This window comes from Prionailurus viverrinus, chromosome A1 (genome assembly GCF_022837055.1).
Source record: "Prionailurus viverrinus isolate Anna chromosome A1, UM_Priviv_1.0, whole genome shotgun sequence".
Classification (NCBI taxonomy): domain Eukaryota; kingdom Metazoa; phylum Chordata; class Mammalia; order Carnivora; family Felidae; genus Prionailurus; species Prionailurus viverrinus.
Window position 1 is genome coordinate 11,399,679 of NC_062561.1, and position 13,240 is coordinate 11,412,918.

The 13,240-nt window shown below is 42.8% G+C and overlaps 1 protein-coding gene across 5 annotated transcripts in view; it reads left to right on the top strand.

Moving 5' to 3' along the window:
* Nucleotides 1–13,240, top strand: part of FRY (FRY microtubule binding protein) — a 349,471-nt gene that overhangs the window by 260,469 nt on the left and 75,762 nt on the right. For all 5 annotated transcript variants that reach the window (XM_047852065.1, XM_047852039.1, XM_047852049.1 and 2 more), the window contains 4 exons: nt 4,601–4,857; nt 5,302–5,448; nt 6,406–6,574; nt 7,824–7,914. In XM_047852065.1, coding sequence (XP_047708021.1) covers nt 4,601–4,857; nt 5,302–5,448; nt 6,406–6,574; nt 7,824–7,914 — 664 coding nt within the window. The remainder of the gene's footprint in view (nt 1–4,600; nt 4,858–5,301; nt 5,449–6,405; nt 6,575–7,823; nt 7,915–13,240) is intronic.

The following is a 13,240-nucleotide window of genomic DNA, read 5'->3' on the forward strand; positions in this document are numbered from 1 at the left end:
TGCTGCCATTCACTGGTTGTTTGACCTTGGGCAAGTCACAGAACCTCTAAATTCTGTTTCCTTATCTGCAGTAATAACTACCTGAGAGGGTGCAACGATTAAAATAAGCTGATAAAAGCCAAGCAATTAGCTTCGTCCTGGTGTGGAATTACCACCACCACCCCTACCACCATAATCATCCTTCTTATTTTACGGACGAGATGCTGAGGCTTAGAGACGTTAAATAACAGGAATGCCTCCACTTATTAAAAAAAAACAAAAAACTCCTCTTCCAAACTTCCTTGCTTTCCACCTTTTCATCCAGGAACCTTCTGCTTCCATTTCACTTGATCTTTTACATCGCAGGCCATTTTGTAAATCCTTGATTTTGTGCATGCTGTTCCCTTTGCTGGAAATGGCCCTTCTCTCCCTCTCCCTAACTCCAGTCTTCCTTAAGACCTAATCGAAAATCTGCTTCTACCGTGAGAACCTCTCCATCCATCTGCAGCAGAGTTAGTCACATCCTTGCCTCGTGCCTGCAACACTGGAGGGACTCCAGAAAACCCTTCTTGATGAACTAGTTCTCCTCTTGGAAAACTAAAATTTAATTTTATTCATGTCAACCAAGATTCGAGTGCTAGCTATATGCCAGACACTGTGTTTGGGTCATAGGAACACAGATGTAAATAGAAGAGTCTCTCTTCCATCAATGGGTCATACTCTAATAATAAAGAAAGATGTGTAATCATATGGTTAGTGGGATACAGGGCAGCAAGCGCAATTTAAAAAAAAAGCACATTCTGTGTATGAGATGGAAGATAAGGGGATAATCGATTATTGGACCAGGAGTATCAGGCAAGGCTTCCCAGAGAAGTTGGTGTCTCAGCTGCAGTTGGAAAGAGGAGTAGAAATTTGCAAAGCAAACAAGTAGTTGACATTACAGTTGGCAAGTAGATGGGTATTACAGACTGAGAAAATAGCACATGCATTGACCTAGAGGTTTAAAATAACATGCTGTATTTGAGAAATTATATGTTGGTCGGTTTGGCTAACATAACAGGCAAGGACAGGGGAAGTTATAGATGGTCATGGACAGACAGAGAGGTAGAAGTCAAATCTTGGAAGGCTTTGTATTACACCCTAAGGAGTTTGTAGGCCACTTATTTCTAGGTGTTCCTTGAAACCCTCAGAGCCCTGGGAATAGGAAGGGCATCCAAGCAAGCTGCTGGGGTTCTGGAAGCCGCTGATCAGCTTAAAACAAGAAGGGAGGAGGACAAGATCAGAATGCATTTTAGAAAGACCAGCTTCAGTGTGGAGAGTGGATAAAAGAACATCCAGTCTAAAGAAAGAAGATCAGCTGAGGAAAAATGGCAGTGGTCCACACAGGAAATTACGGAGGCCTGAACTAAGTCCAGTGAGAGTGGAAAGGGGAGCCCCGAGTCAAGAGCTACCAGGCAGGGTAGACAGAGGGCAATCCCTGGGATGGTATCTGGGAGGTAGGGGGTGAGGACCCTACCTTGAGAGCCAATCCACGGAAAAGGAGAGGTAAGGCAAGGCAGAGATCACGAGCTCAGCCAGGGATGTTGAGTGTAGGTGTCTGTCAGACATTCCTGTGTAGAGACAGACTGGTGTGAAGGGAGGGCCGCTGCTAGTGACTCATTGAGGAATAGAAGGGGTAGACCCAAGAGAGCAGATGTGACCATGAGTGGAGAGAGCACAGAGGGGAAGAACGCACCCAGACACCCAGCTTCTAAGGTCTGGGCCCAGAAAGAGTGAGGGAACAGACGGGGATAGGGGCCCATTCAGAGAGAAAGGAGAACACCTAGAAAGTGAACTTCATGGAAACCTAGAGAAGAACGGATTTCAGAGGTGAGCAGTCCACAGCCTTGACTGGAGCTCCCAGGAGGTAAGATCTAAACATTACCCTCTGGACTTCACGGTTCACGATTCACAATTATTGGTAACTGTCAATCGTTTCCATGGAGAAGTAGCAGCAGAAGCCAGGTCTCAGTGGCTTGGCTGGGAAAGAAGGAAGGAACGAGAGGACGGAGCAGATGCAGAGCCTGAGGGGGAGCAGGACTGGAGCTTTATTGGCTGAGAGGAAGAAGCTGGTACCAGGGTGGACAAATCAGGGGAGAGGAAGTAAAAGTACTGCAAGTTTAAGAACAAAAGAAGCTCGTACAATGAGTTGCAAGCAGGTTCAATCTAACTTTTCAAGAATTAACCTTTCGGCTATTTTGATTTATGAGGAATAGCTTTTTTTTTTTTATAACGTGGAAAAATAAGGAGGTTACAGAGATTTCTAGCTCTCACTTTTACTGTTTTTACTGCTGAAAACCCTGTGGTGAGATTTTTATTGCCTGTAATTTCAGATGAGTTAATTCCTTGTAAGTAGCCAGGCAAGTTGCTCAGGGCCCTCCCAAAGAAGCCGGAAAATGTACGTAGCAGCCCGCTAACATCCTCTCACATTTTTTAAGTTTGTTTCTGGAGGGGTGAATGGAAGTTGTTTCCATGTCTGTGGCATTTTTTCATCCTCTTTTCCCTTTAGAAAGATCTCTACAATCCTGGCCCTGATCTAGGTGTGTGGGATACTTTAGACAGACTTCCCCCCACCACACCCCCATCTGACCTTATGTCTGAGAGACAAGATGCAATAAACATCATAAATAAGCAAATTATGTGATGTTAGAAGCTAATCATGGCTACAAAAAAGACAATAGGTTTCTTTACCACTGTTAAAAGACGACAAGTATTCTTAATGGCAGTTGTCCCTCCCACTGGAAGGATTTATTCCTCTCCAAAGTCTCAGTCCTTTCTAGTCAAGTTAAAATACAATAAAACCTTGGTTTGCGGGCATAAATCATTCCAGAAACATGCTTATAATCCAAAGCACTTGTATATCAAAACGAATTAGGAGAACCATTGGCTCAGTTGTGATCATGTGCCATTCGGCACCATGTACGACTCATATTGCAAGACGCCGCTCATTTATTGAGTTAAAATTTATTAGAAATGTTTGCTTGTCTTGCAGAACACTCACAGAGCCAGTTACTCGCAATCCAAGGTCTTACCTGTAGTTTTTTTGCCATACAAGTGAATCTTTGTAGCCAGAAGTCCTTTTTCTCCGCTGAACCCCTATAGCACTCTTGTTTGTTCCTTTCTGTGTCATTTGTCACTTTCTACCTTGCTCCAGAGCCACCTGTCTCAGAGCCTCCTCTTCAGGGACAGGAACTGAATCTTGAATCCTTGCTGACTCCGTAGTGCCTAGCACAGTGGCTTGACCTAGAAAAGGCCCAGTATGTTGAATAGATAAATGTTCCAGTTTTCTAAGGATCTGACTATGTGTCAGACAAGTTCATGATATCAGTTGTCACATCCGTAAAGTTTCGAAATTAAGTAAATTTTGAAATTTTAAGCAATGTAAAACATAACTGTTCACCCTGATTATTGCGGCACAGCATTAAATATATTCGTAGTGTTCACAACAGAAAAATTACAATTTTTGGAAAAAGGGCCAAATCAATTAAAGCTACCGTCTCAGGGATCCAGTGGATTATCTTGGTTTAATTCCTGGCATCTGTGTTGTTCTATTGTTTAGCAGCCAAAAACTCTCCAAATGAGATTACGTGCCACGCTGGATAATAACAAGTGCATCAGACCATGCTCGCGAATTTCCCTTAGGATCAAACCGTTTCTTCTCTAGATGTTAGAAATAAAAGATGGCAAGCAGCTTGCAGCAGATAGGTAATGCTGTGCTTTTATTTCCGGAGAAAGCTTATTCAGGTCGTAAAATTAAATGCTACTGGCAGTGAAACAGTGCAAAATGCTCTCAGAGAAAATAGTGCTGAAATCACTGGACTGGATGCACCATTTTACCATTTTGAATCATTTATTTCATAAAATGAAGTGCGACACTGAGCACACAGCTTCCACACAGTTGGCAGTTTTCAAGTAGATGCCACAAACATGAGTCCACGCACTGGCTTCGTTCTCACTTTTACAGCTGAGAGTTCATAGAAGACACCTGGTAAAATATTGGTAGAGTGGAAAGACAATAATTGTTATAAGAATCCTAGCCACAGTTTATTAAGAGCCTCCTAGATGACCAGCACTGTGTTGAGCATATACTATACCTTATATCTTTTAATATATAAAAGACCATTGGATTGGATCCAAACCACCTATGTGGTCCCATTGAATAGATGAGGAAGCTGAGGAACAGAGAGGTTAAATAACTAACACAGAATTTCATGCAGCTGGTAATGTGGAGCCGCTGGGACCTCATCACGTGTCCTTCTGATTCCGAGCCCCTTGTTTTGTGCGCTCTGATACACGTCGTCCGTAGCAGCGGGTGTGAAGTCATGAGGCCTTCCACCCCAGTCCGCTTTGACCAAGCCCAGGCTTTCCCCCCTGTGCGCTCCCACGAGCCTCCGCAGAGCACCAGGGGCGAGAGGCTTGAGGGCGAGCCTCAGTTGTAAGATCTTGCGGCCTGGAGGAGCTGCTGTATACGTGAAAATGCTTTGTAAACTGAAGCCACCGTCCGATCTGTCGGTTGGTGTTAAGATCTATATTTATTTTGATGAGATAACATGTGGCCTTTGGTCACTGCCACTCTCTCCAGAGGTAAGCCAGCGATTTCCCACGACACACCCAAACGGGCGTCAGATCATGCTCACCTACCTGCTGCCCTGGCTGCACAACATCGAGCTGGTGGACAGCAGGCTCCTCCTCCCGGGATCAAGCCCCAGCAGCCCAGACGATGACGTCAAGGACCGGGAAGGAGAAGTGCCCACTTCACACGGGCTGAGAGGGAGTGGCTGGGGCTCCCCGGAAGCTACGTCACTGGTCCTGAATAACCTCATGTACATGACGGCCAAGGTAAACTCAGAGGAAACGGGCCTCAGTAACACGGCTCTGTCATCCAGGAAAACCCGCGGGTTAATCAAGCCCTGTGCTCCCAACTCGGGGCAAGTGGCACTTATTGTGAAAAGTCACACAAATAGGGCATGGACGGGGGTGAAGGTGCTTCGTGTCACCGGACTGTATGCTTAAAAATGTACGTTATGTGCATTTTCCCACAATTTTTAAAAGTAATAATATAAATACAAATGGTAATGCTAACATACTAGAAATCATGAGAACAAGTATGTGCATTATAAATGGCTGGAAAATGGCATCTTGCTGAGGAGCGGCCATGTCTCCCCCTCCTTAGGATTTCGAGATGGCCATGACCCTTACAACAACTTTTCCTCAAACATTCTGCCTCCTGACATTTTTTTTCCCCCACGTCTCCTGGGCCGGTTTTTATCTTGTTTGTTCTAGTATGGAGACGAAGTTCCTGGACCAGAAATGGAAAATGCTTGGAATGCTTTAGCCAACAACGAGAAATGGACCAACAACCTGAGGATCACCCTGCAGTTCCTGATCAGCCTGTGTGGCGTGAGCAGTGACACACTTCTCTTGCCCTACGTAAGTGTCCCTGACCCTTGGAGTCATTGCTCCTGACCATTGTATTTGCAACTGCCAGTGGGACTGTGCTCTTTGCACCGAGTAAAATGGGAAGGTCAACTTCTGTCAGTCATGCTAATCTCCTAGGAGCTCATCTAGGTATTACATAAAAGTTTCCTTCTGTCCCCTGAGAAGCAGGCGACAGTCAGTGTCTCAGTGACCCCTCTGTCATCTTCTTTCTAAGCCTTTGGACACAGAAATGTATGAATTAAGCGGTGGATATTTTCCTAACAGTTACTAAAAGCTACCTTCTATAAAAATTAGACCCACCACATACGAGAAACTCAGTAAAGCATCATGTTATTACTCATAAAGATGTTTTGTGTGTACATCTTGATGCTCTTACATCTTGAGTTTCCAGGTGTTTCTCTTCAAATGTAGGTGGGAGGAGAGAAATAGGCAGAGAGAAATCTTCTGGAGATATGTAATATTTAGTGTTTGTATTTGAAGATGATACGGTCAATAAAAGAACAGCATTTTATTTAAATTTTTTTAATGTTTTGTTTATTTTTTTTATTTTTTTTTCTTAAAAAAATTTTTTTTCAACGTTTATTTTATTTTTGGGACAGAGAGAGACAGAGCATGAACGGGGGAGGGGCAGAGAGAGAGGGAGACACAGAATCGGAAACAGGCTCCAGGCTCTGAGCCATCAGCCCAGAGCCTGGCGCGGGGCTCGAACTCACGGACCGCGAGATCGTGACCTGGCTGAAGTCGGACGCTTAACCGACTGCGCCACCCAGGCGCCCCGGGAGGCGAATTTTAATGCAGACACTCCGATTCATGCTGGGAGACCATGAAGTTGAGCTCTCAGCATGGTAGCTCTGGGGATGATGCATTCATGGAAGGGAACAGCTTACAGTCTAGCATTCTTGCGGGCGAGGCCCTGGAAAACATCCTGTGTCCCATGTTTCTTCTCAGATCAAAAAGGTGGCAATATACTTGTGCCGTAACAACACCATTCAAACCATGGAAGAGCTTCTCTTTGAGCTGCAACAGACGGAGCCCGTGAATCCCATCGTCCAGCACTGTGACAACCCGCCGTTCTACCGCTTTGCGGCCAGCAGCAAGGCCTCTGCGGCAGCCTCTGGTAGGGGAAGGGCAGCTGGGTGGACATCTTGTCTTGGATCCCTGGATTTTCCTTTACCCGGAACACTGAATGGAAAGGAGGGAGAGAGAGAGAGAGTGTGTGTGTGTGTGTGTGTGTGTGTGTATTGCTTTTTCTTATTCCTGTTTAAACTTTCATTTAAGAGATGGCTTAAGAATAGCTGAGACTCCTGGGGTGCCTGGGTGGCTCAGTCGGTTAAGCATCTGACTTCAGCTCAGATCATGATCTCGTGGTTCATGAGTTCAAACCCCACGTCGGGCTCTGTGCTGACAGCTCAGAGCCTGGAGCCTGCTTCAGATTCTGGGTCTCCCTCTCTCTCTGTCCTCTCATGCTCTGTCTCCCTCTGTCTCTCAAAAATAAATAAATGTTAAAAAAAAAAGGTTTTTTTTTTTTTTTTAAAGAATAGCTGAGACTCCTAAGAGCATCGTGAGTTTAATGAAATCCATTTGTAAGGATGACCATCAGTCAGGGACTTGGTAAGCCACAGAGCTTTGCACTTCAGACTGGTTCCAGGCAGGGCACAGCAGTCCCTTGGGAATCTCATTTCTGGACCTTCCTTCTTATGTCCGTGGAATTTTCTTGGCCAATAACCTCCCAGGATTAGCTAAAGTGCTCCCTCAGCAGTATTATCACTTCTAATAAATTGGCTTCTCAGCCTCATTTTATGAAACAGATAACACCCTCCTCAAGTTCCTTGAAGCCGGCTTCCCTTTGATTTTCCTAATATCATAACTGCCTTCAAATTTCTCTTGTCCCTTGGTCTCTTATGCCCTCTGTTTGCCCTGCACCTGCTGCCAGAATGTGTTCTCACCGAGAAGCAGTAGCCCAGGGATCAGAAACTCTAGGTAGTTGGACTTGCTTCACTAATGTTAGTTTAATAACTCCCGGCCCCAGAAATGTGAAAGCAGCCAGCAGCAGGGCCAGCCGCTATAAATAAGCTCATTACCTAAGTGGTCAGGAAGAAAGGGTTTCAAGAATGTCGTAGCCTCACTTTATCAGAGAGCTAAGGAATTTGGTTTGACCGTAACAGATGTCCAGGATTCTCCCATTTCAGTGGTGTGGGCTTGGAAGGTTGTTTAGAATGTCTGAGATTGTACAGAAGATGTAAGGAATCTTTCAAACATGAGATTTTATAGGAAATCCTGCACTGTAATTACTTGAGACCTGGGCTCAACCCTCCCCCCCTACATTTCTTTTCCCCTAAGTGTCTTTCTTCTAATCCTACCTGCAGGAACCACCTCCAGCAGCAACACAGTGGTGGCCGGCCAGGACAGTTTCCCAGATGCCGAGGAGAGCAAGATATTGAAAGAATCAGATGAGAGGTTGGTGCACAAATTTGGCTTAAGGTAGTATAACTTTCAGCAACAGTCTATACAAAAGCACCTGTAAGAGTTTGTTGTGTTGCATAAATCTCACACACACACACACACACACACACACACACACACACACAAATTCTTCTTTGCCTTTAGAAACACAAACTGACTCCAATTCTGCTCTGATATCTCTAAAGATAATGATTTCTCCCTGAGAAAAGCCAGAGAAGAGAAAGATTAAGAGGGATGTCATTCTGCTGGCTGAATCCCACTTACCGCAGGGTTTACTGCAAACCACTGGTTGTTCTGCTAGTGGGCACAGACCATCTGGAATTAGAGGGAATTTCCACGTGAAATTTTCAAATCTGATTGGGGAATGATTGCTTAGAGATTGAGCAGTTGTCTTGAGGCGAGTCTTATAAAGCATCATCATTTTTATTTCACCTTTACATTGTCACATTTGGCTAGCCAACAACAGCGCCTTTTCCTGCTAGAAGAAGCCTCTATTCCCTTTACATTAACTCTTTAATGGTATCTCTCTTGCCCCTTTACCGTGCCTAGAAGCTACTCATAAATTCATAAAATCTGCATCACTATTTCCTGTGGTTAATTGTGAGGAGCAGAGAAACAAAAAGAAATAAAAAGGACTCAAATTAAAAAATAAAAATTAGGATGATTCTCATGGTGTTGAAAACTCCTCAGCCTGGGCATTTTCTAGTGAAAACTACCAGGGAGCCCTTTCACTTAAGAAATTAGTAACAAGGAAGAGACGCTCACAAATTCAGGTTGGAGATAATTTAATAGATCAGATAATGAAAATAATCCACTTAGCCCATAATGCTTTCAGATGCTTCATGATGGTCCTCAGGATTTCATCCTGTGCACAAGAATACAGCGGGGGTGGGCGCCTGGGTGGTTCAGTCAGTTGAGCAACTGGCTTCCTCTCAGGTCATGATCTCACGGTCTGTGAGTTCGAGCTCCGGGTTGGGCTCTGTGCTGACAGCTAGGAGCCTGGAGCCTGCTTCAGATTTGTGTCTCCCTCTCCCTCTGCCCCCTCACCCCACCCCCCACCCCGCTCGCACCCTGTCTCTGTTTCTCAAAAAATAAATAAACGTTAAAAAACAATTTTAAAAAAAGAATACAGCAGGGGCTGCAGGTGGAAGACGATGACCTAAGACTGACTGCGTCTGGAGTTCTGAAGGCTCATTTCCATTTCAGGCCTCCTCAGATTCCTCAGTATGTTCATGGCTGGGTTGTTGCACTGCCTTCAGGCAGATGCTTATCCATATGAGCTTTCCTTCAGGCTAAACGCCCAAACCCCCAGGGGCTCATGATCATAGACCTCATCCTTTACAGATCTCTAATATAAGTCTTTCTTTCTTTCTTTCTTTCTTTCTTTCTTTCTTTCTTTCTCAGAAGTAAGTAAAGGTTTTCATACTCCATACATCAGTGACAATACGAGATTATTAATTAACACGTTTTTAATCTATATTTGTTAGTACCTTCTTTGGAAAACTTCCTCATGGTAAATAATCACATTATCTCTCTAAAGAGATTTCTACTTTCTAGTTGGAGTGTAACATTCTTTATCATTTATCATCTAGACTGAACTTTCCGTCTTAAGTTTATTTAGGGTGGAAAGGTGATGCGTGTCTATCAACATCTAACTACAGAAGCCCCTTTGGATTCCTGAGTGTCCTGCCCAAGTTTTTAGTGGTGGCCCTTGAAACTAAGCTAGTCATCTCTGTAATATTGAGACCAGGCAACACCTCTAATAGAAGCTTTCTCTTTAGCTCTTGCTTTACTCCTCCCACACTGTATCTCTGTTGGCCGTTAGAAAGCCTGATGTAGTTAGGTACCCACACTTTGTATACGTATTCATATATATCTACTTTTTTCCTAATGCTGTATCTATTCATGCATAGATTTATTGATCATTTTATATATACTCATATATATGTGATCATACATATATGAATATTTTCTCCCAAAGATCATTCCATTGATCATATAATACTCCACCTGCACTATTTCTCTAATGCATTCTCTCTTTTCCATGAAAATAGACTGTGCCCTCAGCCTAAAATGTCTCATTTCTCTTCTCTCGTCTACTTATTACCTTTCCTTCCTTGCCGACCCTGTCATGCTGATTTATAGGTACTTGTACACATGCTTGTCTCAACCACTCGATTTTAATTCTTGGAAAACAGAGACCATATATCTCTTATACACATTGCTATCCTCATTGATTAGACTACTGTGTTGCACATAGTGGGCATTTTTCAATGTTTAGTCGGTATGTGAATGAAAACTGGAGAAATCTCACAGCCCCAAAGATACGCTGTCCAAACTCCATTTAGCCCCTCTTTCTGCCTCCCTCTTCCTAACCCCATTACAGAAGACAATTACTTACCCTTTTCTTTACAGTCCTTGTAGACAAAGAGTCTATAGACATAATTGCTCAGAAATACTGACCAAGGTGCTGTGTTACCCAACCCCTGGGGGTCCTAGTCACCAAAATACATTGTTGGGATCCAGGGGGCCCCACGGAGTTCTGCACAGAAACAGGCCTGACGCCATGTTTTTTACAGGTAGATTAGTGGTCCTTTGATGTCTTTCAGAAATACTTAATACTATTATTGTACTAACAAAAAGTTCAGATAGGTTATGGTACCGTTAACGCAAGGGCAATAGAATAAGAGCCAAGCTAAGAAGAGAGTAAGATAGTTGTGTCAAAAGTCCTCATGAAGGACAAATACTAAAAGCTAATACTAACCTAACCTTGAGTTCTTCAATAGCCAAAGTAAAAAAGAAAAGTACGGTGAATTTTATAACTTGCAGTGTGTAAAAATAAGCAAAAATGATTCATTGGAAGCTACTAACAGAAACTACCCTAAATTCAAAGGAGAATTTTATCATGTAGGTGTTTTTTTTAATCAAACAACAAAGTGAAAATATATTTTTATTAAAATTGCTGTTCATAGCAGTTTGTCAAATACGCAGAACCAAACTCCATAAGTGTTTTCAATGCATCAACCCTTAATAAAAGCTTATTTTTTTAATTTGTACTTCCATGAGGGGCGCCTGGGTGGCTCAGTCAGTTAAGCGGCCGACTTCGGCTCAGGTCATGATCTCGCAGTCCGTGAGTTCCAGGCCCACGTCAGGCTCTGTGCTGACAGCTCAGAACCTGGAACCTGCATCAGATTCTGTGTCTCTCTCTTTCTCTGCCCCTCCTCTGCTCGTGCTCTATCTCTGTCTCTCAAAAATAAATAAACAAAAAAAATTTTTTTTAATGTGCTTTAAACAAAAAAAAATTTTTTCTTTAAATGTGCTTTAAAAAAAAAAAATTGTAGGGGCCCCTGGGTGGCTCAGTCGGTTAAGCGTCCGACCTCAGCTCAGGTCACGATCTCGCGGTCCGTGAGTTCGAGCCCCGCGTCGGGCTCTGGGCTGATGGCCCAGAGCCTGGAGCCTGCTTCCGATTCTGTGTCTCCCTCTCTCTCTGTTCCTCCCCCGTTCATGCTCTGTCTCTCTCTGTCTCAAAAATAAATAAACGTTAAAAAAAATTTTTTTAATAAAAATAAATAAAAAATTGTAGTTCCATGAAAGGGTTTTTCAAAGAGAACCAAAGCAATAAATTTCAAAATGCATAAATTTCTGGTGATCTGTGTTGATACAGGGATAGAGATTAATAATCTACCAAAAATTACCTAAGTATTAATTTGAGCTAAGTCAGCAGAATAAAATTTAGAAAAATATTTTGTCCTTTTAGTTTTTCTCTTATCGGAGCTATATTCATGATATATTTCTTAGACATGTACCTTTGATATTAAAGGGCCATTTGGTCTACTTAATCCTTCAAATTCCTCTAAAGCCAGGACCCAAAATTATTTTCTTTAAGCCAGGAAAGCAAAGGAAAATAACAGATTTTACACTTAGGAGCCAGTTTTTACTCTTTTTATTTTTTTATTTTTTATTCATTTATTTATTTATTTTTTTTCTTGTCAAGCTAACGCTTTGCTGCACTATGGTTTTGGTCTCCTCCAGAGTAAGAACAGTCTGGAAGGGGCTTGCTGCTCTTGTTCACCTCAGCTTCAAAACATCTGCCCAACTCTCCTTTAGATGTATCTCAAAGGGAAAGAGAAGGATTGTCATCCATTCTATAATTCTTCCTGCCCGGTCCCTCCAGAGCATGATTATAAAACCAACATATACCATATATAGTTCTTGAGCTCTCTGTCCGTGGAAATATCCAGACGTGGAATTAGATCTGGACTCTGCATACACCATTTTTAATGTTGCATTTATCAGCACAAATGTGATTAAAGAACACCTTCAGAAGGTAATAGGCTTGTCACTTTACTCATCTCGTAAGTTCGGTCTGATGTAGACAGACTGAGCAGATGTCCTAGATGTTCTGTTTTACGGATTCACAAAGCAATAGCCCAATAGCTATGACAATAATGTTTGAAATACAGAGTTACTGGGGGAAAGATGACTGTCAGAAATCTGCTGCATACATTTAAGAAGTGCATAAAAGCAGAGTCATTACTGTCTGTTACATTACTGTGTTCAGTAAATCTAAATCAATGATGCAACGTTCTGAGGTTATATACCCGGGACAAGGCAGGCATCTAAACGGAACATCGAGACTTTTTCCTAAAGCATGCCTTTTTCTCCATACACTGGAGGATAGCAATAGCCCTGAATTTCCCAGTGTTCTAGAGGGAAATAAAACACTGATCTGTGGTCAATTAAGGCAGAACACCCAGTCAGTAATGAAGGAGAACACACCTGCTGTGGTTTGAATTTTCCAGATATTTTTAGATGGACTTAATTCTTTGCTTTGGCAGCATGTATATTAAGTAGATAAAACCTGTTTATGTCATTTTATATAAAATAAATATAGACATAACACTTTATCAACACTTCTCCTCAGCCACACTCTTGCCCCACATTAGAGGCCTTTGGATAATAAAAACGCTGTTGATTTGAAAGCCTTTGGTGCCCTGAAGAGAGAAGGAATTCTAGAAATTCAAGGTAGAAATATAATAATTAATACCTTGGTGGTTAGATGTCTCACGGCTTGGGAAACATTCTTGCATTATTTCTTTTGATTCCCACAACAATTCCAGTGAAATAAAGGGTGAACTATTTATTTTTCCTTTTTGGCAGGTGTGGAAATAGGGTCCCTAAGGAGATACGGGACCTGGCCAAGGCCACAGAGCTAGTGAGGGAGAGCTCAGTCCTAAAATCACCTGTTCTCCTGCTCAGAGACAGTATGGCACTAGAAGCATCCTTATATTGCCGCCTTCTTGTGGTTGACACTTGACAA